Consider the following 24,680-nt stretch of genomic DNA (forward strand, 5'->3'; position numbering starts at 1 on the left):
ACATGTCCAAGAGGATTATAAAGGAAGCAACTCAGACCGGATCAGCATTTCATCAATACAATAATAAATTATGACATAATGCGCTACAGAATTTTTATTTTTCTTCCTTTTCAGTGTTAAATAATTAGCTTTTTTTTGTAGACATTAAATAAGGAATAAAACACAACAGGGAGGGCTGTTATAGGAAAATAATCAGTGGTTGTGGGTGTAACTATTTCCCACCCCAAAGTTGATTATTTTCTCTTAATTGCATGTCCTAACATTTGTTTTTATTTCTTAAAAGAACGACACACTTTTAAAAAAATTCCATTTAGAGTTAATGTTGTGGAACCTCCAAAAATCAAGTTAGTTCCTCATATGTAGTAATCATTTACATCATAGCAGCTATAAAAACTCATTCCCTCCACTGCCTCTTTTTCCTTTTCTTGAAGCTAATAACACCAAAAAAAAAAAAAATGCTGCTTGTAATGTAACCGAGACACTGAAATGCCCACTGCCCTCAAGACTTTCCTGTTTTGGACAACTTCAAGTTACAGCTTTACCTCTAACTGTTACAAAGCTTTGAAACTGGAGGCTCCTTCCATAAATGCTACATAAACATCTCCTCACAGAAAACTTAACCATATCAACAATTAAACATGTTTATAATCTGGTTATGTGGAGCATCCACCATGCAAATCCACATGCAAATTGGTAATTTGTTACTATGGAAATTATATCAGACATATTAGAATTTGTCTTGCAGCCGTTACTACTGTCAGAGCTGCTGTTGTAGAAAATTAATCAACAGTTTGCTTCTGACCAAGGGCATTTTAATGGAGAATTCAAGTGCTGTGGTATAAATAAAAAGAAAACATAAACGTACACTATTTTACAGTTATCATTACCATATCGTCTAGTATAAGAGTACTGTATATTTTGATTATATCACCCATTCCATGAATTATAACATTTAACTATATATAACTGAAATATAACTGTTCAAGAGCTCCAGTGGTCTTCTTTACAACACAGTTATACTTGTTGTATTAAGCTGCAGCTTAAGCTCTTACCAACTGCACTCCATATATTCAGTACACAACATGAAATTATCACACGTTCTACAAGCGAGAGAAAAACGGAGAGAGGAGGGAGTATGTGGGTGAAAAACAGCTGCAGAATATCACCGATTCTGCTTGAGTCCATTAGCATAAACAGCAGAGTTTTCACATGTATAATCAGAGCTAGGGAGTGGGTGAGATTGTCCAATTATCTGATCATCCACTTAGTCGTCATTAATCATGCTTAAGCTGCCGTGCTTCGTAAAGAATTACTGATAACCATGCGTATAGAAATAGATGATTCAGAAAGGCCTAGGCTAGAGATAAAGTGTGATAATGAATGAGTTTCTTCAGATAAAAAACTTGGACTGAACCCCCCGTTTTTTTTTGTTTTTTTTTTTACTGCTAAACTGTTGAGTGAGCTTCGTTTAGTATAAAGCACCAATGAGGCCAATGCACCAATGAGGTAGGTATATTTCTGTTAAGCTGCTTTGTGACAATGTCCATTGTTAAAAGCGCTATACAAATAAAAGTGAATTGAATTGAATTATATCACAGCAGATTGAAACCTTAATTATCATTTATTTATTTATTCTGAATCCAGCATCCTTCATTATTTATCCATGAAACTCTGGCATCCAAAGAGAAAGAGAGATAAATATGATTACATATCATTTCAAAAACAACTAGGTCTTTAGGAGTTAAGTTGCTACTGTGTGTTTAGGAGCCTGAGGGCAGACTTTTCTAGTGAATGTAACACAAGCCTTGCAGACAATTTAGACACATTCTTGCTTAGATAAGAATATAAACAAGACAATTGCATTTAAAAAGCCTCACTAAAATTAAAACAAAAAATCTTCAGGAACCAACTGACAAGTGTCAGTGTTAAGATAATCGTTGATGCATAAAACTTCTACTCTCACATAAATCTGTCAATAAGTTGACCTTGTGATGTGATACGACATATTGTATATATGAAAGATGAGCAATATGTCAGAAAAGCTTTAGCTAGGCTGGATTAGTTGATTGTATCCTATAGAAAGTATTTAGCTAACGTTAGCTAACATGCACAGTGAGGCAGGTTAACCATACAGAAGCTACTTCCAAGAATTGTCACTGCTTCTGCTAAGTAGCAGCTATATAACATGATAAAATGAAAAATATAGTCTGCACATTAAGAAAAAAAAACGTGTTGAATTTCACCAATTTCAAATTTCAGGTGATTTGAAAGGCAGTGTTGAGAGAGTAGACTGGTTAGCTAAGTAAACTAGCTAGCTTATTGTTTTGCTAGCAACTCTACTGCCCCAGTTTTTATCTTTTCTTAACACCGATCAACTTTTGTACACCGTCAGCTTTTAACTCGGACAGTTTTACATTTAAGAAGTTTCGACAGTGTTGACCACTCTTATAACAGGCTGGCATACAAAACTTAAAATAAGAAAATAAGAAAAATAAGCGAGTCAGCAAGCTGGAAGCTAAACGTTAGGCAGTAATAACTATTAATCAGGAGTAAAAGCAGTGCCACTAGACTCAGCATCTAAAATGACCTTCTCCTTCACCACACACTGAGTACAGACATATAAACTATAATGTAATATGGTATTGCTTGGGGATTTGTACACACCTACCTCTAAAAAGGAGCTACAAAACAACAGGAAACAACATGCTTTCCAACAAAGAATTAACATTTATGTGTGTCAAGCATCCTGTGTGTCTTGTAAAATATTGTAATTCCCAGGAAAACCAGGAAGTTAACCTCTTTTCATAAAAGAAAATAGCACAGCCTAAAGTCATGCAATTGCTCCTATTCAGGAAAGTAATTCATGCAAGGCTCCTATCAGCAGAAAGGTCACGTTTCACTTAATTTTTCATTTTAGACTAAGACAGAATAGGTGACCATGTTATCATTTTAAGAAGATTTCTCAGTTGATTTTTCTGATATAAAATGTTTACTCAAACGCAAAAAAAAAAAAAAACTTCTTCGGCAACACGCCCTGTCAAACTTTCACTTTAAGGGCAAAGCAACATCATAATTTGCATTGTGGAAAAAGGGATTAATTGCCAAGTCCCAGGAAAGCCATTTTACTGCGCATTGCTAATGAACAACAATTCTGAGCTCATACTGAAGAACAACGGTATGCTCGCCAAACTCTGCTACGTGTTCCTGACATCAGTATCTGGTACTGAAAATGAGCCTATTAACCACTTCCACCCAGAAAATGAGCCAATAAATGGCTTTTTTTTCCACATTAAGATAAGCTAACTACACCACGGATATGTAATAGCTGCCAGACATGTTGTACTTTGGTGGTAGAAAGAGTAGAGTATTAGCACAATTGTCCTATACAAGGCATGCCAAAAATCAGCTTTTTTTCAGTAATAGCATGTCCCGAAATGTTTTATTCCTCTTATACCACAGCAATTTGCCAATATTAACAATTTATTTATTAAAGATAGACATCTTTTTTATCTTTTCATGTTCATATTTAATTGTATGGAAACTCAGCAAAACAAGTTCCTGTTGTCAGTTAGATTACAGCAGTATATCAGATAAAAACAGTCGTTCCTTCACCAGCCTCTCTAATTTTCTATTTTATGACCAATCAGATTTGAGAATTCAACAGTGCCGTGGTTTAATAAAGTTATGACATTACTTTTCAATTTTTCTAGTTAAACCCAATTTATAGTCTTAACAAGAATGATAACCATAAGTTCAAATGACAAAAAGTTTGTAGTTGTTTTAGTATGGAGTCTGCAAAAATGAAAAAGTAATTACACAAAAAACCAACAATTAAATATAATAAAATAGCAAACATATGGTGAAAACTCTACATTAATAGTGCTAAAAATGCAATGGATAGCTTTCTCTCTCTCACATTCACTCAATTTCGGTAACCGCTTTAACCGGGTTATGGTCGCGGTGGATCTAGATCCTATCCCAGGAACCCTGGGCGTGAGACGGGAACACATCCTGGATGGGATGCCAGTCTATCGCGGGATAAATTTCTCCCTCTCTTCTATATACATGTATTGAGTATATGAATATAGACTAAATACAACCCCATTTACTGTCAGTATTTATTTATTTTACTATTAATATATTTTCTTAATTACTGATTTCTTTGCTTATTTTCATATACATTTATTTCCTTCTTCATTAATCTCTACATAATTTTTTCTGTTATATATTTTATTTATATCCATTGACACAAAACTCAGTTGTACATGGCTGGTTCCATCACTGGCTGCTTTCACATTCTTACACACATATAGTAATTTGCCATATTTAAAATAATAATGTATTTATTGGGTTTTTTGGTTCTTTTTCATTCAATTTTTATGTAATATTATACATTAATGACCGTATTAAAATGCTTTATATACATAAATAGTATTATACAAGAATAGTGGGACAAAGTAGAAAACATGCAGCCTATGTTGTAATCTAAGCCATTTCATCTGGCAGAACAATAAAAGATTTTTTTTTTCCCTGGATGAGCAATGGCTAGAAGCATTTAAGAGCTCTACTAAGGTCTCCCCTGAGCTGCAGAGCTGCAAACTTGGTACGAGCAAGTCCCCTGACTTTCTGTTAATGCAATATGGCCTAATACATCTGAATATATTTCACATTTATGGCCACAAATAGCAAACTATGCTTTAAATTCTATCAGAAATTACTTTCAAAATTTAAACCTAGCATATACTTATTCGCACTGAGGAAAAACAACAACTGTGTACGAGTTGCTTTGACGCCGCATTGCTGTCAGGCTATCATTATGCCTAGTTAAAAGAGAGAATCCGAAGAATAGGGGACTGGCCATTAAACACCGGCACACACAAAAAGCATTAGCATGTGAAAGCCCGCATGGACAAATTGGCCACAAATTACGCTGGGTTTAGCACGGATTTAGAACAAGACCGTGGGTGGGTTAACAATAACGGCAATGTCGCTAACAAACCAATGCAACAGCACACACTGGTATAGTCCTGGTTTTCACATGTGTGGGACTAACTACTAATAACAAAAATGACCTTTTCTCTTTACTAATGATTACTGGAGTTAAAACAACCCAAAAGTCCCTAATAGTACATCATTCAGACCAAACTGCAAATATTCTTCTAAAACCAGGTCTGATGTGTAATATAGCTGGTCATGGTGTGTCTGAGTGAGTACCAACAAATTCAAGTGTACACTAACACACAGTGCAGCCATTCTTAGCAGCGGCTGGCTAGCTCAGTGCCTTGGCCCAGTGACATTTAGTTAAGCCCTGGAAGTGCTGGGCTACGTTGCTCAGCTCCCATTGACCCCGAGGAAATGGATACAGAAGCTTTCACTGAGATTAATCCCCCTGCGGTGTTTAGCCCAGCAGTAAATGGGGGAAGGTTATATCCTGGATACGGCCCATCAATGGCCTAATAAAAACTCTACACAAGCAGAGGATATTAATTACACTGTTTAAACAAGCACTGTGTATCTCTCTGGCTTAGCTTCAGCAACACGCACCACGTAACAGCCTACACATATACAGTTACAGCGCACGAGTGTATTATACACTTCTATTCAATTCCAACTGAAATATACAAGCCACTCATGACTATAAATTGATTATGAATGACAGTTTAAAAGACTAGTATGAACACTTTTTAAGACATTGGATGAATATTTAGAAGGAGCAGAGACCACATGAACTTAGAACAGCTATTAAGATCTGTGGTTTTCAGAGTGAAGCCTGGAGACCCTTAGACATCTGTAACCTACAGCAATGTGGTCCGTGATGATGATGATGCTGGTGGAAATAACTGCCAACTTCTAACAGTTATTACAGTTAAAGGCCCATCTGAATTACTGTCATGTGACAATAAAGTGTTCTTGAGTAGTTGTTCATTTCCCCATTATAGCTCAATAAGTTCAAAACAAGTATAATGTCAACTTGATTCTAAGATTCTTTTAATGAAACTAGGAAAAGTGCTATTAATATAATACAAAATGATTTGTATTGCTTTGGATCCTTCAGGAATTAAATGCTCATAAGTAAGCAAATTATCAATAATCACAATCTTTTATTAGTTAAAGAATGACATGTCATACCTTTTACCCTTTATAAGTGTTATGGAGCATCTGCATAGCAGGTATAAACAGTCATCTCCTCATTAGCCTTTTTCCTTCCTTATTATTTCTTAAAGTTTTACTGCTATTCATTTTTCCCTTTTCTTTCCTTTTCTCATTCACTCTATACAACACTCTATATCCCTGTTCATTTGATCACTGTTTACACTGTTACCCTGTTGACAATGTTTGCACTGCACTGCCAATTTAATTCCACTCAAGTCTGCTACTTATATCTACAATGTTTACACCCCACTGCACTATCACATCACACTCTTACACTGTATTCTTTTTTTATATATTTATTTTGTTTCATTTATAATGTCAAATTACTTTTAGTATACTTCTAACTCTGTGCGCTGCTGTAATATGTGAATTTCCCTCTGGGATGAATAAAGTGAGTGAGTGAGTGAGTGAGTGTCCATCTGTCTGTCTGTCTGTCCGTCTGTCCGTCTGTCCGTCTAGACCAAAAAACACAGCTTGCTTTTTGTTACCCAGAAACTACAAATCTTTGTCCTAAAAACCAAGCTGAAAAAGTTACAGCTTTACCTCTTGTACAAAGGGCTGATACTGGAGACTCCTTTCAAAAATTAAACAAATGTATCCTCACAGAAAACTTCACCATATCAACAATGTGTCCCTTTTTATATATATATCTGTTTATGTTCAGCGTCCACCATACATTGTTACTTTAATATTAATATAATTATTAAATTATATAAAATTATAATTACTCTCGGAGCCATGCCGTTATAGAAAATTAATCAACACCGAACATATGATGGTACATGATGATAAACATGATGGTGCAAACACTATTAAGGGGGAAAAAAAAGGTTTCTCAATGGATCTTTGAATAGTTTTTTTTTTTTTTTTTGCTTTCTGAAAGGTTCTGCACAGAAGCGTTGGAAACGTTGGTTGACTACTTACACAGATGGGGAACAGCCAGTAATGTGTCCCTCAGTGCTGAGGCCTTTTCAGGCTAGCAGACACACTGCTTTGTAAATAAGATGCAGAAAGACATACGAAAGTGTTTATTATGAACTGCTGACAAGCAGCGACTTAGCACGTCATTGCCTTGTTTTTCGCTTTGATCCAAACATGTTTAGTGCTGCAGGAAGCAGTCTGTCAGCTCTTCAGGTCAGTTTGTCAGGATTTATCACAGAACTGCAGTGTCAAAGATGAAATAAATTTGTCCTTCAGATCGTGGATCAGAGACATTTCACAGAGCTTAAACGTTTCGTTGGTAATTCTGGCAGTTCTCTCCTTTATAGTCAGTCTTCATATGTCAATGTGATGTGGCATGTTCTCAAATGGGAAACCATGGAATTATTTGCCTCCGGGTTGGCGCTAGCCCCGTGAACCGTACCACAGGGTGACAGCTCTGAGAATAGCTGAGTGGAAAAACATGTAGGGTATGTACACAAAGTATGAGTGTTTGATGAATCCAGTGTGCACGGCCCAGACAAACACATAGTAAATCCTGGTTTATACTTCATCAGTACTGCTTCGGAGAAGTGTCCTAAACGGACTTCTGAATGCACAGTGCCTTTATAATCTAAAGAGGATCTTAGAGGCCCCTAAAAAATGGGGCATTTTAGTACATAGAAAGGTGTGATACTGTATGTTAGAGCATACAAATAAAGCGTGGCATGGTGGCGCAGCGGGTAGCACCAGCTTATAGCTCCATGGTTCCTGGTTCGATCCTGAGCTCAGGTTACTGTCAGTGTTTTGGATATTCTCCCACAAGTCTGTGAGGTTTTCCTCCAGGTTCTCTGGTTTCCTCCTATCCCCAAAAACATGCTAGTAGGTAGACTGACTACACTAAATTGTGAATGTCTGCATGTGCCTGGTGTCCTAGACCAGGTGTATTCCTGCATTGTGCCCAGTGTTCCTGGGATCCTGGGAAGAGTGTTCCTGTTGGCATTGAAGCACAACTCAGGCTTAAGGTTTATACTTTAATGACAGGTCTGACTGGGCTTCTGATAGGTCCATATCCAGTCACTGTGATATGCTGTCAGCTGTGAAGCCATGAATATGATGATTGCATCAGAGGCCTCAAACTCTTGCATGAAATGAGAGAGAGAAAACTACAGCCCATGGCAAACAGCTCACAGCATAGAGAACTTATATTAAAGGATAGTGATATATACACACAGATTACACATAGATATGCAGACCTGAAACTGCATCACCACATCCTGAAGTAGCCATGACCTCAAGTCACAGTGGTGCACATGTCATGTTTAATTTGCACAGTCTAACTGGGGGTCGAGGGTAGATGTTACCAGGCCTCATGGGGAGATGTTAAATGTTCCTGACAAGCCACAGCTGAGGCAATGCTGCTCTGATGGTCAGATGCTTGAAAAGAGGGCTTGAGCTAAAGAGAATTGCATCACTATGTGAAATCAGTTTCTTGCCATTGATTTCAGTGAGCTTCAGACACTTTTCTTCCCTCTTTCTGTCTAGCAAACACACACACACACACACACACACACACACATACACACACACATACACACTCTTTCTCTCTCTCTCTCTCTCTCTCTTCCAGCTTATGATTGATCTCCACACTAATTGCTTTCTCATGTAAGAAAAATACTTCCACATCATTATTTGTCCACAAGAGGACCATTCATCTCCATCACTTGCCCTGCATTAATGCATTAATGTGGCAATTAAACCTTTTTGAACACTATCAAGCCATTCTCAAATTTATTAGTTTTATTATTGTGGAAATTTTGTAATTATCACGGGTTCATTAAATTATAGACTGAATCACTGGTGCTTATAGAGCTGGCATTTACAGTGTTCTGAACAAGAGAAAAGCTTTATTGAACCATTACACACTTCCTACATAAAATCACCAAGACAAACTCATTGGCCCGTTGCATTTAAACAAACCGAGCACAAATGTTTCTATTGTTTGCCTCTGCTCTTGTATATTTTTGTAGCACTGTAGAATACAAAGCCCACTCCAGTTCATTTCAGATCATCCAGCTGAATATACACAGAAACTGATTTTCTAATGAAAAGCAAACAGCACACACACATTTACGCCCATCGGCCCCGCACAACGATATTGGCTTTCCACCCGTGGGTCACTGAGCATTCATTGAGGTAGAAGGGAGTGGAGGAAATCACTTACATGTGTCAGAAAAAACCCAGAGCTGACTTGCCAAAAATCACAACAAAAACACAACACAAACTTGTTTACCTTGTAGAAGATTCCAGGGAGCTGCTGCAGCTTCATCCGGTGGAAGACAAACACGTCGTAGACAGCTGCCACGGCGAGCACGGTGATGCCCTGCTCCTTCCACAGCACGCTGCAGGCCGAACAGACCAGGCTGCCCGCGAACCACGCCCAACACTGACGCTGTGCCCCCTCCGCCCGCTGGTCACAGTGCCCCATGTAGCAGAACAGTGCCAGGAGGAAAAACAGCGCAGCACCTACATCAGCCCGGCCCACGATGCCTGCAACAGCCTCAGTGTGAACAGGATGTGAGGCGAAGAGCAGGCCTGCTAGCAGCCTCCAGCAGCCTGTACCCAGCAGCAGGCGTGCCAGGCGCGTGAAGAGTGCCGTTACGGCGCAGTGCAGTGCCACGTTGGCTAAGTGGTAGCCCCATGGCTCTAGGCCACTCAAGGCATAGTTGATGCGAAAGGAGAGTGTACAGAGTGGCCGGTAGGACTTGTGGCTGCCGCTGTGTGTGAGCAGGGTACCCCAGAAATCGTCGTAGAACACATTGGTCCACGGCGTCTCGGGAAGCAGGTCCTGGTTGGTTTTGATAGCACGGCTGAAAAACAAACAGAGAGAGGATTTGTGAAACCTATCAGCACTCTACATGGACTCTACCTGCGCTCACAACAGCATCAAAGCTGCACAACAAAGCAGCCAAAAGTCATTCATTTTCAATGAAAGTCTGAGATTTAAAGCAACAGGAAGCAGAGAAGCTTAAGCGAGGCAAAAGGTTGAGCAGTGTTTATGCTATCGACTATTAATAAGATTGAGTGATTTTTTCACCCCTGTAATAGGTTATCTGTTTTTTTTGCTCTAGATATTTGAAGCAAACACAAGCATTTGGCTCTAGAATTAAATTTTTTAACAAGACTGATTTGTAGTCAACATGGCCAAGACGTCTGATTTATCTGAATATGTGGTTTTTCCAATACATTCTGCAGCTAGCTATGTAGTTTGTCTGGCCACTGCTGTCCAACAAAGAGTGTCCAACAGAGTGCACGGTGAAAAATTGAGTCCACCCCACCTCCCACTTTTTTTTTTTTTTTTTTTTTTTTTTTTTTTTAAAAACACATCTCAATACACGTAGTAAATGTCTCAAACTCAAGGCAAGTGGGCCAAACAATTCGTTCAAGTCTGCACAAACTCACAAAAAGTTATACTGAAATGGCTCAGTAGTTGAGTAATAATACTCTATTACTCAACATTTTCACACTACCTAGAATTCACAGCATAGTGGCTGCCCACGTTCCGCATGCGCCACTGCCACTGTACAGCATGTGGGCTCACACCTTACAGGGACGAAATGCTGCATCAAATAAACACCTCTCTGCTGTGTTTGATGCAAGTCATCCATGTATCACCCACTGTAGAGACGTACAAACGTTGGGAAAAAAGAAAAGTTGATGGAGCATGAAGACAAGAGAGATAGGTGTCTGAGGACACGTACGTTTCTCTCAGCAGAGATGGTGTGAGTTCTTACGTAACCTTTAATCATTTTAATAAATGTTATCACCAAGGCCGTATAGTGCATACAGTTGAATAATGAATGAATATAATCTCTGTTAGGCCTTCTCCTTCCTAGAAACGTCCTAATCTACTTTCAGAGACTAGGTTAATGGTGTTAATCAGTAGTATAGATGATATATGAAAAATGAATAGCCTTAGATTATGGCCCTTCAAGGCTTCATATAAATGGTAATGTGGGCCAGGAAGAATCTGAGTTTGACACGTGTGATCTATAAGTTCCTGCTGAGCAAACAAATCTCAGCTCTCTCTTACAGTGCAGTATACAGGCACATACGGCGCAATACACATATGTGGTACACAAAAAGGATCAGGCCTCCCTACTGACAATAACTGATAAAATCCATACTCTGTATATATTTTAGGTCATTTTGCTTTTTCAACTGAAGCAGAATTTTTTTTTTTTTTTTAAGAATTTCTCTGTGAATTTCACTGTAACAAAACTGTGGTGCACTTATAACCCAAAACCCCATGTATATATTCTGATGATTTATTATCAAACAGGATCATAAACCCATTTTGTATAACAGTAAATATGGAGCACAACTTTCCATTAAGGAGCTCAAGTTCTTTACTGGATACTAGCTTTTAGAAATTTTATCTAAAGTGACCACAGTGAGGCACAGCTGAATCCCAGCACGGAGCTGAGCAGCTGAAGCATAAAAGCCTTATTCAAAGGATTTTGAAAATATTTATCTCACAGTGATCATCTTCAAGAAAAATCAGGACTTTATATATAATAATAATTGCAATCAAGCTAGGTTTGTGTATTAATCCAGCTGATGTTATTGGTTTTAATTTTCTACTCCTCACTCTCTTAACTATATATCTTTCCTATTAGTTATCCTGTAGTTACTGAATTATTCATAGTAATTACTGAATATTTTGCTTTAAGGTGTATAAGTAAATAATAATAATAATAATAATAATAATAATAATAATAATTATTATTATTATTATTATTATTATTATTATTACTTTAAGAGATAAAATTAAAAGATGCTTTGCTTATATTTTCCCAGCAGTTTCATAATGCGTGCTGTGTGACGGTTGGAATAGCAGAGCTCCCTGGTTGCTAAGAAAATTGAACTGAATTGAAACTGCCTGCACATGGACATTGCTTTAGGGAGAAAAGGGCAGAGCTTCTCACATATCTCACCGCCTGCTCAGTGACTGCACGAAGGGCCCCGAGTGGACAGCCGTCGACATTCATCACCTCCTGAGCTGACAAGCCAGCCTTGAAAGATCTCTAAAAGAAGCGGGCTGAACCTCCCAGTCCTGCCAGGAGTGTGTGAAGTGCAGCATGACTGCATGTGTGTGTAATGAGAGGATGAAAGTGTGTGTACTGGATGGTGACAGAGCTATCCAGATTTCTGAAGGTCATTTATCTTTCAGCACCTGTGCCCGGCTTTCACACTTTCACCTTCAAGCTTGAACTGCACTTAAATCCAGTGTCTGTCCTTGGATCAGGATGATGGATAGCGATGGAACTGCCCAAGGCCATATTGATTATATGAGACATTCTCTTCAGCCAAATGATGCTGCACTGTGTGGAGATAAAAACCAATAAAAACCCTGAACGATTTCATAATGATTATGAGTCCATTTGGAGCAGAAATAGGCGAATTAATTAAATTCTAAAAAGCAGCCACCATTAACAGAAAGAATGTATTCATAGTGAGCGCTTTTTATTTAAAATTCATGACATTCTGCCTGGGAATTGTGTGGTGTTTACTAAATAGCTTAATGCTCGCGAAACAAAGACAGCCCAGGAGAGCGTGTATGTGAGGCAGTGACCAGACTAGAGAGACAAAGGCAGAAAATGATTCAGCCTCCTCCTGAAGATTAGGGGATCAAGGACGTGCACCACACCCATGAACCTAAAGAAACAGAACAACGCAAAAAAAAGGAGGGAGTTCCATATTGGCATAAGAAAGCATGGCGAGACCAAGAGTAAAGCCAAGTCAATCAAACTGGTGGGCATGTGGTGGGCAGAGGGGGAAGGGACGAACAGAAAAAGGAGAGAAGATAAGTAAATGACGGAGAGAGACATAAAGAAGGATTTGTTTGTTCTCACCCAGCGGGCAGAGCAACGCGGGGAACATCCAAATTTGTTTGCTAAAGGCATAATAAAACAGCAAAACCGCAGGGCAGAACAGAAAGAGACAGCACCGGATGGATGCCCCGGAGGCCACACACACCCACTGCGGTCCATGCTGTCTGCTCTGGCCCTGACAACACACACGCACACACTCTAACCCATTTATCAGTCATCTATGATGCAGTCTTGGTCGCCCTACAACGTGATGTCTTACTGGGAGTCACACACATACTCTGCCCTTACAGAAGGTGAGTGTGTGTACACAGGGGGAGTGTTGGCAAGCGTCATTAGTCTCCTTTGTAGTGTGTGTGGAAACATACAGGCCTGTAATTAAAATCTGCGATGGATGGAACAAGGCGCATGCGACAACATGCTTTTCTACACCATGCTGCAATCACTCCCCACAGCACTCGTAATTACCGCAGGCAATTAAGACTGCAACAGAAAAACAACAGATGCATGCAGACCCGGGACGCCCATGTCAAAAAGACAAACACTGCGATGGAGAACAGATACGTTGAGATAAACAGATAATAAGGCAAATAGGGCTGTGGTAGGAGAATTTGATCCTGTATAAAATGTATAGTATATACAGATTGAGCACCTAAAAAAAATACACTAACAGCTACAGTATAAAAAAAAATCACAGATCTAGCTGAAAGCTATAGACTATAGAAATATTAATGTATTAAAAACATGCGCATTAATATAAGCCTGTGATCTGAATTACAGCCAGCACTACTGTCTGAGCTGCTGTCATAGAAAATAAATCATCACCTTCTGACCAATCAGATTTGAGAATTCAATATGGTATAATCTCTATAAAATTTTCACACCAGCGCTGTATGGAGCTCAACATTTCATCCTTCGCTGCAGTATTTTGCCTCTTTGATCAGATGCTTATAGCTGGCATGCTGCCTTGTTTTGCTGCCTGTAGTGACCGTATCCACCTGCCACCTCACCGAACAGATGGAGACGAAGAGATTTCAGCACACTGTTCGACACACTGCCAAACACAGCTCTTCGAATACACAGTCTCGGGTCAAGGGCAAAAGGATTGCTTTTCACTGTTTGCAAAACAATACAGAAAGCTCGCTAAGTAAGCAAAGGCTTCGTGAAAACGAATGATCCGTAATCAACGCATTAAAATTCGCTGCACAGTGTAAAAATAATTCCACCCTTCTTTTTGGCAGGCATCTTTTTCCTCCTTTCTGTTTATTCAGGTCCATTTTACTCTCTGTAAACCATTTGTCAAAGGAACTCCTCATCCTGCTGGGAAGAAAGCTAGCGTATGAGTCCCGAGCTCTATGCGTGATTATTTCACCACTACAGGCTTGGAAAAACCAACACCACTCACCAACCCGAGGGCGAAAAAACTAGCTTCTGCCATGCTTTGCTCAGTCAGGGGAGCTCTTTCGTAAAACGATCTTTAGTTTTCATATTCATACATGCTTAAAGTGAGGCACTGATGAGAACTAGGAGTGGGCAATATGATGATGTAATACTACTGTAGTACTAATCATGTCACAGTACACAATATCTTTTTATAAATATGTTTTTTATAACAATCTGTGACATTTGTATTATAATTTTTAAGTCTTAATGGGAGATAGAACCTTTTACTAGTAAGAACATGAATTACAAACTATGGAAGCAGGTGATTTGATGTTAACTTGTTTTACTTATATGAATGTTTAAAATTACAATAAATTTTTTAAAATTTTTTTTTCCAGATTTGTAATTATTTCCCTCCTTTTCAGTGTTATTATTTTTTTATTTATTTTTAAATAAAATCATCATTAAATGATTTCAAACAATGCCACTCTCCTAGCAAACTTATATATCTTGATACATACTGTAAAATATTATGACATATTTTTGTGACCTGTAATGAGAATAAAAGAATGAGAAAGGCAAAAAAAAGAGAACTTTTTAAGGCTTCTTTGAATGTTGAAAATGCTAGCTTTTTTTTTCACCTGCAAGGTCACAGTCGCTTTACAGTCATTCAAGATGAAAGAAAAAAAAAATTCAACCTCAACCAAAGGACAAAACAAACAATCACATCACAACAAACAGTCCGCTAATGTGCAACAAAAGAAAAATTTGCGCTAGAAGCCCCACAACAACCAGTCGAAAATGTTAACCAAATTCCGCAATTTACAATTGCATGCACGTCAGATGAAAAGTAAAACACCCCCACACTCAACACCACAGGAGCAGCACAGCAGCATGGCAAGAATCATGGCAGGGACTCCTACAACCCCGAGCAGAAGCTAAAACATCTAAAGAGGATCCAGACCGTGAGTATAAGTTAAAACTTGGTAATGATAGATAAACGAACAAACATAAAATAATACGAGAAACCTTTAGATGACATTAGCATTAATGGATGAACAAAGCAGAGACAACAATTGTGACACATTGTTCTCTCTATAAAGATTTTGCCTAAAACCACCTGCAAAAGAGAAACTATCTATACATGCAGAGCCAGCGTGATCAGGGTCAGCTCAGGAGTTTAAAGGAAAAGTCCTTCTTGAAACTCATTAAATATGCCTACACTGAAATACACGATATATAATCATTTTAGAAATTCTGGTGCTAATTTGTTGGTTGCTGCTGTATTTTTCCTCTCTTTATTCCCATAAGAACTTAGTGGTTGCGAGCTGCACTGACATCACAGGCGAACATTGCTAGTGCCGTTACAATGCCATTTAATAGAAGAAATAATTTCAAAAATCTTGCCCATAAGGGATAACGTCAGATTCCGCTGTTAGCTCCTTTATCATCTTTTCTTACCATTTTCCACTCATGCTCAAAGTCATATTAATGAGAAATCCAATGTACAAGTAATGGACACAGCAAACATTAGACTTAAAGTTCCACAATGCAATGCAGCTATATGATGAAATTGCACGGAGTAATGGCTTGGCACGGATAATTAGGTATCTATGAGATGACAAGCACGTTGATGTGGTATTAGTATCAAATTTGAAGCTTTGGAACCTTATCTGTTTGAGCAGAATATACAGATGAGGAGGTGAGAGACTAAAAAAACTAAAGCGCTGCTGCATTAGGTTCCAGATGATTCAAGAGCTAATGCCTTCTGGCGCTTTTCATAATCCTCTATCATAGCAAGCCTTGAAAGTAACATGAAACTTTAACCTGGTGCAATATTATTACTATTATTAGTTGAGTAATTCCTGTATCACATTTGTGTAGTAGTGAAAAGGAAAAAAAAAGAAAAAAGGAGGGAACTCTAGAGAGTTCTAGTGATGCCTTTTCCAGTCAGGGGAACATTCTTTGTGAGACCGCACACCTCTGGCCTCTTGAGGGGCCGACGGGATCATGTGACTGCCAACACCAAAAAGTCCACACTGCCTCGGCCAGGGATTCTGAGACGGCTCCTGTCAGAACCTGTTTGCCTATCACGTTCGCCCTGCCGTGAGTAGCGTGGTCTTCCATGCTGGGTCGGAGCTGAGCTAATGAGGAATGATGTCCAAACGGAGCTGCTGTAATCTGGAGCTTGCATTCCCGAGACTAAAGGACAAATTCAGTAAACTCTGTGGCTGACTGTGAAACCCATAGCAGTGTAAATAGCAGTCTGATGTTTCCAGACAAGCGCTGCCTGGCTACATGAAAAACAAAAGGCATGCAATTCGAGCTGAAAACAAAAGACACCATAAAAAGTAATCAAAACATATCTGCAATGCAGATCACGTTTGAATGCCACACTTGAATTGCACTTAATTTAGTGTCTGTAAAGAAAGGATGTAAAACATGATCTCTCACCAGTAAACAATGGGATGCTGTTTGCGGCAGCATTAAGGAAGCGGAAAGCAGCATTGGCAGTTAGGGGACAGTGTTTTTTGCCAAGTATGGGTCATCACCCAGCTTCGGTGTCTGAAAGGGCCACATTCATATTTTGCGAATGCCTATGGGGAGGTCCTCTGCTGCGACCACTCAGCTTTGCTTCCCAAGCCTTTGTCTACAGTTTCTTCCCATGAGAATGCCTGCGGCTCAATAATAGAAAACTTTCTCCTCCCCAGTGGTGCTCGTGAAGAACTCTCAAGAACTGCTGCTTTATTCTCGTAAGAATAATTACTGCTGTTTTTTCAAGGCTAGAAGAATGTCTGTAAAATTGCAGGGCTGTATATGTACTCGACTGCTACCAAATAATAAGAATGAACAAATGTAGGGCATCACAACATCTAGCCATTTGACCATTTCTGTTCATGGCTTATATTCAGAAGTGGTTATATTGTGTCTTGGACAACAAGGGTTCATGACAAAGGAGTTGTCCTTGTGCATTCCAGAGTGCATTTCAGGCTTTAGACGGCAAACATACTCAACAAAAGACAAGTGCTTCTCAGACTTCAGAATACCATCTCTATTTAAGAAAGCAGGACTAGAGGGTAAAGACGTCTCTTGATTGAAGGTCCATTTGTGCACTCCAAGGAAACTCGGATTCCAAAAATGACTATAGTGCGGCTATGAAACCGCAGACTTGCCCGATATAAGGACATTACCATATGCAGATTAGGCAAGATGTCATTCTTCATCATGTGCTCTTTCAATTTGGCAAAGAGAAAAAAAAGCCATTTTGCATATATGAATAATTTATATATAAGCATATTGCTGAGATGAAAAACATAAAGTAAGACAGGTAATTTGGCAAAAAAAAGCAACAGTACAAATCAATTCAGAAGGGCGAGAATGTCCTAATGATCCAGACTCAAATTTATGAACAACCTTAGAATGATACAGCAACTGACAACAGAGAAGGAAATTAACTTCTATTTCATAGTTGCAAATGGTCCCAGTGCATTTTATTTAGCTACAAATGTCATATATTGGTTTGGCAGATAATTAGTCAAAACGTCAGCCTGTAGGTGTAATTGATGTGGAAATAGAGAGAGCGAGAGGAACTTCACCCAGGCCAGAGGCCAATCCAAACACACACAAAGAGAGGGTCAGAAGCTTTGTATTCGGTACAAACCAACTCGGGCTACCATGAAATTAACATTGTCATGGGTGGATGTTTTTCATCTCAATGCAATAAAAGCAACATTAGCAAGCTTGCGGAAACACGCACAAGGGCAGGGTGAGTGTGAAGGCTTGTACAGAACTATAAATACTCCAAAGTGCTCGAGTCACTCATTTCTATTTCCATTTTTTTCCCTTTAGATTTTTCATCACTTCGCAATTTCTTCAGCACGCACACACACACACACACACACACACACACACAAACATGCACACTCCACTTAGCACTTGCTACCAGATTTTCATATACAGTAGTATCCTCGTTTAATGGGAAAATTGATGCAAGTGCAGTGCCTGTTTAAGCTACACTGACAAAAAAGAGAGAAAAATGATCACCGCATTATCTGCGTAATAAATTAGAGCAAGGCTGAGATCAGAACCTCATTTTATCAGACTATGTCACGTCCTCTGGGGATGAGTACCAAGATTTTGGGTCATTACCCCAATTTTTGTTACTTCATGACCAAAAATACCCATCTTTGGATAATGGAAGATGCAAGGTCTGAAAAAGGAAGCTGTATGATCTGTGAGCTGAGAGCTGTTCAGTGTAATAGGTTTGTTGTTATGCTATAAGAAGTATGCAATTTCCACGGTAGGTAAAGAAAGAGAGGCTCACCGAGACCACTACTGCTCTATACCATTACCTGACACTCAATTCTATGACAAATGCCTATTTCCATAATTGCAACATAGGAGCATGTTCTCAAACCATCACCATATGCATCTGAAATTTTTATATTCAAAAATATTTTTCCTGAATGTCATGTTTTTTCCATTTGCTTTGTAGTGGGATCATATTTCACTTTCAGGCTGTAAAGGTAGAATCCAGCTGAGACAGCTACACTACTTGGCTTAGTGGTAGCAAGCATGGACTTCTTCCCTTCAGCGATGTAATGCGAGTTATGTATATTATAAAAGAATGTTGCTGCAGGACACTGCTCTCTCGCACCATTAACATTTCAGTACACAAAACACACCGCTGTGATTGACGGCCGTGTCTCTCCCACCGCTATACATACCAACAAGATTATGACTAATACATGAGATCACAAAAAGGGGTCGCTTTTATGTCCAAGAAACTCGTGCTATCTTGTTAGGTTTGATGCAGTAAAACTGGAAAGAATGTAATGTCAATTCCCAGGTGGTGGATTACATGTACAGGTAAGTTATCACCAATAGCAGGTGTGAGAGCCAATAAAACATCCTGTCTAAGCAAGATGAGTGATATACACCCATGTTACCGCAGCTCATAAATCACCAGCGCAAGGCAGAGTGCTGTCTTACAACCCAAACACAGGATAAAGTCTAGCTGTTTTTAGTGTCTTTGCTCTTTCACCTCAAAAGGCAGATTCATGGAGAATTTCCAAAAGACACGCTATTCGCTATTCGCTTAGCATGCTATGCTGAAAGTGAAAAAAAGGAAACGCAATATAAACAAGCCAGAAGAAAGAAAAGAGAATAGAAGTCTGAGTGTAAGCTTTGGTTTCTAGATCCTGTCAATTTTTATTTATTTATGTTTTAACTCGCAAAGAAAAGCAATTGCAAGAGATTTAGTGTCAGATTCGATCAATGTGTTTTTTATTTAAGATTTTTTTTTATATAAAAAATGAAGCGAACCCTTGTTGAGCCATAGTTTCGCAGGTCAGACGTCTACCTTTTCATCAATAACCATAGTCCATAACTACACTTTAAAAGGAAGAGGCTATTTGACAGACACTGCAAACAACCAGGCACATTGCTTTAGCGGAGCCTGTTTGCAAATTTGCAAGATAAATCACATTTATTCACCACTAACACTTTTCAAACCAAACTTTTTAATGAAAGTATTAATTTTTAAAACTTACATTTTTAAAACTAATCATATTTCATCAAGACTGAAGTTTGCAACCAATAGGTTGTGATATGTATCAGCTTCTCCATGGGTATCTGACACTGAGATTAGATAAACCAACAGCTCTTGGTCACAGAATTACAACAGTCTTGGTAAATGATATGTCTAGAAACACAAGAGTGATTGGAGCTTTGTATTTTTTATGAATAAATTTTTAAATCACAGGTAATGTTGGGAGACATGCAGGATTTGCACCCATACGCTCCATCAGGCAGCAGTGTGAGAGTATGAACTGTAGCGTTTTCCACTGATTGCTGTTAAGTACTCTATTTTTAAACCTAAATATAAAGATCATGCAACTGCATGCTTAAAAAACCCTCCACATCCCGGAACGGAAAGCATTGAAACCTTCATCGCTAAAATCCTATTACCAGCTTTAAAAGCACTCCACAAATGAGCCACATCAACTGCTGCTTATCCTCTGCTTCTGAAAGCGAATGTGAGCCATCCTATCAATTAGCCTAAAAAGCCAAATGCTTCATGCTCTGTGAATCCTCTTGATTGGAACAGAAGCCTTTTTATCCCAGGTTGACCCCGGTCTGAAAGTACATCCCACGCACTGGCCTCTGCACAACAGGGGGTGTTTTGTCATGCTGCATGCCCCTCTGGCCAGGGGACAATAAATCAGCTGGACTTTGTTCCTGCCTGCTATGGAGGTCCTCTTACAGAAAGGGTAGTCAGTCTGTCCGGTTTTGGGTTTGAGGCCCATCCTGGCCACCAGCAAGCTGCTTTATCATTCAGGGTGAAATGAGGAGGCAGACAGCGTATGAATAAGAACAGGCCTGAAGAATGCAGAGGTCTGGCTGAGAGGAACATGTGGTACAGGGATGGGAATGCAAGACCGGAGCTCCAGCACAACTGGGGAGATTGGCATTTTACACAAACACTGAAGAGACATTTTCAGAGAAAATGGCTTTTCTGTTTTCAAGCTGCTGTGTGGGTGACAGTCTTGGTTATTGCCTTTACAGTTGGGTGTCTTGGCTTTCCAGACTGATTCCAACAATCTGCCAGGTTTCTGTTAGCAAAGCTCACAACAGGGCTCTCAGTGTTCACAAACTGTTGTTCTAATACATAGAAAACAAAACCCAGTTGGAATCTGATGAATGTCTTTTTAGGCTGCTTTAGTTGGCTTTACTCTTGCCGCTGAAGCGTACCGACTCCAGCTCTGAAGCCACGTGGCGGATGTTCTGCACTTGCGGCTTGGAGTGCCTGTTTGCACAAGACACGGGAATTATTTATGAGGCATAAACAGGCTGAGCCAGACTATAGAATGGCATATCTTAGCCAAGACTCACTGCAGTTAGGAGCGCAGCATTTAGCAGAGTAAATACCAATTGATCAATAGACCACAGCAAAGCACCTTTGCTGAAATATTAATGATAATGATGCAGAGCTACAACAACCCACACACGCACAGTATCAGAATATGCAAGGGTGAGCACATCGCTATGATTAGGTGTCTGGGCTATCAGTCTTTTGCCTGGCAGACAAACAGGTTCAGACTGCTGATATGGCAGTTACCAGCTTTTTCTTTCCTCCTTGTCCAAAAAAAAACTAAACAAAAAAAAACTCTTTATTGACTTTCCCAAAACATTTTTTTTCATTTGATACATAGGTTTGAATAATGCATTCCAGTGTGATCAAATATTTCTTGGAGATGCAACACACCTCAGTTCTGTAACTCAATGCTACACTACAGACATCGACCCAGGATGTAATGTGGCCATCATTAGAAAGAGCAAAAAAATTAAGATGCTAGACAAACACAACTAAGGTGAGAAGACCCCGGCAAATTGACAAAATGTTTACCAAAGACATTATGAAGAGAATATAGAAACCGAAGCCCTATTCGGAGTGCGTTAGTTTTACATTGGGAGGTGGTAATCTAATAATTACCAGTGTATCTCTTTTTTTTTTAACCTGTTAAACTCATCATGTTAGTAATTTTTTACAGACTGATGATTCTCCAGTCTGGAAATATTATGCATTCTTTTATCTAGCATAAAAGAACCTGTACAAATAACCTGAGGTAATATACTATATATCCTGTCAGAATTTACATGTTGCTAAGGATTGTATCATGTCCTGTGGGTTTCTCACTTTTTCTTCAGTATAGAGACACTCCAGGAAGCGCTTTTTTTATTGTCTCCCACTGAGACCAAACAGAAACCAAGTATTGGCAGAACACTAAAATATCAATGATATTTAAAACATCTTGTCAAAAAATCAATGCACTGAGTTCCTAGCACAGGTATACACTTCATCCACGTTATGGGCACGTGACCTACTAATGATCAAGCGCAACTTGTGCAGCCACAAGACCTAAAACAAGCAGTTATAAGAAATACCAAAACAACCAGTTTGCATTTATAAGAGATATGACATTTATAAGACAATCCCATCCTGGGATTTATACACAAATCTCTTATCCCATGCAAATCATGTCCAAACTGTACTTAAGACTACATATTGTCATTCCCTCTCTGGAAAATTTTAATTAATCAGCCAGTTATTGTTACATCCCTCCTTAGTCTGTGTTACTGAATTTAACGATCTAATTTTACTATCAGGTTACATTACATTACCTGCCACTTTTTAGTCTGTTTAGTTTATTAGGTTTCTGGGCAACCAAAACACGGAACTGGGTAAGCACACTGGAGCTTTCACTTGCCATGTGGGCTAGCTAATAAATTTATGATTTGTCTTCCCATATTGTGGACATGTACATCAGAATATGCTTACTTGCACTGTGTTTTCAGTGCTAAGGTCAATGAAAAATAGGGCTCTGATAAATCCTGACACATTGACCATTCCTCATCATAGAACTGATGCTCTAGACAGGATTCTGATTAGCCAGCCTTTCAGCACAGCACTGTGAAATCCATCATCACAAGAGCCAAGCTAGTAAATCAATGAGTGGGAATGAGATTGCTCCTGAATGACTGTGTGACAAGGGCTGAAATTCATTCTTTCATTTCTCTCCAAGGCATGTGCTCATCTCCCGATAAGTATATTGCTTTCTGAGTGGAAAGGGCGAAGGGTAGAATGGTGAAAGAAAAACATGAGTGGCCAAGCCTGATTGAACATTCCAGGGAAATTGCAACACGGCTTCCTCCCACTCTACGTACTGCGTTGATTTCACAACTCCAAATTCATCATAGTCTTCACACGTACTCACTCCTCCCCATCTGTATATCCTATATGCAAAAACGTTGCATAGTAGCACATACGATTTTCCTGGCAAAGATGATTTCTCCGTCAATTAAGGTTGCTATTGTGCAACTCTTCCTTTGTGCTAATGAGCAAGCTGGAGCCCAAAGCACACTTCCACGTCCACATTAATTATAAAGCATCGCAGGGGATCCTTCACAGCACTGCACAGTGTGATCTCATTAGATAGAATCACATCAGAGTTGCCATCACAGAATGTCTCGTTTACAAGCACACACATTATCCACCTCCCATTAGGTGTCTGGTTCCTAATTGAATTTACATATGTTGCTTTGGTGACCTGGGAGCGAGTCAACATCTGACCCTGCATGGTATGGAGATGAGGAGGCACCAGGTGAATATACTCATTATATTATTCACTGGAGCACTGCAGGCAGAGCCATTTATAATGAGATAGAAACCACGAAAATATTCTTAGGGCATTTTTTTTACACTTGGCCTGAATACTTAGTCAACACTGAGTACTGAATACTGAGTCCTCACCCAGGACTGCTTCTGCGCTCGCCTGGGGGAGGGGCTCGTAATCGCAAATTTGCTTTCACAGAGAATTCCTTCCAAAAGTCAATCGACTGCGTAATTTCAAACATCACGCAAGTTTATAAAATGATAAGGTTCATCCATTTGCTTTTTTTTCCTTTGGTACCAACACTCAAGCGGTGAAGAAGAGCACTTTTTGGATGCATGGCATGACATCGTGTAGGAAAACCAGGAGCCGTTCTTGTATAAGAATATTTTAATCCATGCAGACCGGCACAAGATGTGCATTTTTTGTGATTTCGTCAGTGCAAGCACTTGCGCAACAAATATGCGCTAACTTTAGTGTCCCAGTCCTCTGAAAGTCTGGATTTATATATCAGGAGTTCTGTCTCCTCTGCTGATCACGTAACTTGAAACAAGAAGTAACGTGACAATTACGTTACCCAGCACTGAGAACAGATAGCTGCAATACCTGATGGTTTGGTTGAAGTGAGCCCCAGACCACCGTTTTCAAGAGGACCAGGGATCGTAAACATAGATCTCACAAACGTAGAGTTTATCATCCGGTAGAAATTGCTATTGCTTGTTTATAGAGATTAATTTCCCCTCTGTGCTTACAGCTGTGGAGATGATGACGGTTGATTGCATGTCTTTAAGAAGGCGCCATCTGTGTAACTAAGCAGACATTCCGTAACAATCTGAAATTATACATGAACTAAAAAAAAAAAATGAGAGCACTTGCAAATCTACATTATAATTGTGGCTAGATGAAACAGCAATTAGGCATCCCAAATTACTTAAGAAAAGGCTGGCCGCTGACAATTTAAACTCACAATTCCCCTTAACTAGTGGCTGCAGTGAAAATGAGAGATCATTTTAAAATATGCTCCGGATCAAATCATTCATATTTGCCGGAAGACATGACATTAATTCAAAAGATGCTAAAATATCCTTAGTATTGCTGTTGCGTGAGATGAGGAAGGAGGGTAAAGCCATAAAAATGCTGAAAAAAGAACCCAACTGCCACT

General features: G+C 39.2%; 1 protein-coding gene across 1 annotated transcript in view; it reads right to left on the minus strand.

Moving 5' to 3' along the window:
* The window catches only part of tmtc2b (transmembrane O-mannosyltransferase targeting cadherins 2b), a 99,179-nt gene that overhangs the window by 37,151 nt on the left and 37,348 nt on the right, over positions 1-24,680 (minus strand). The window contains exon 2 of the mRNA XM_026927546.3: positions 9,365-9,941. Within this exon, the coding sequence (XP_026783347.1) occupies positions 9,365-9,941 (577 nt within the window). The remainder of the gene's footprint in view (positions 1-9,364; positions 9,942-24,680) is intronic.

This window comes from Pangasianodon hypophthalmus, chromosome 6 (assembly GCF_027358585.1).
Source record: "Pangasianodon hypophthalmus isolate fPanHyp1 chromosome 6, fPanHyp1.pri, whole genome shotgun sequence".
Taxonomy (NCBI): Eukaryota; Metazoa; Chordata; class Actinopteri; order Siluriformes; family Pangasiidae; genus Pangasianodon; species Pangasianodon hypophthalmus.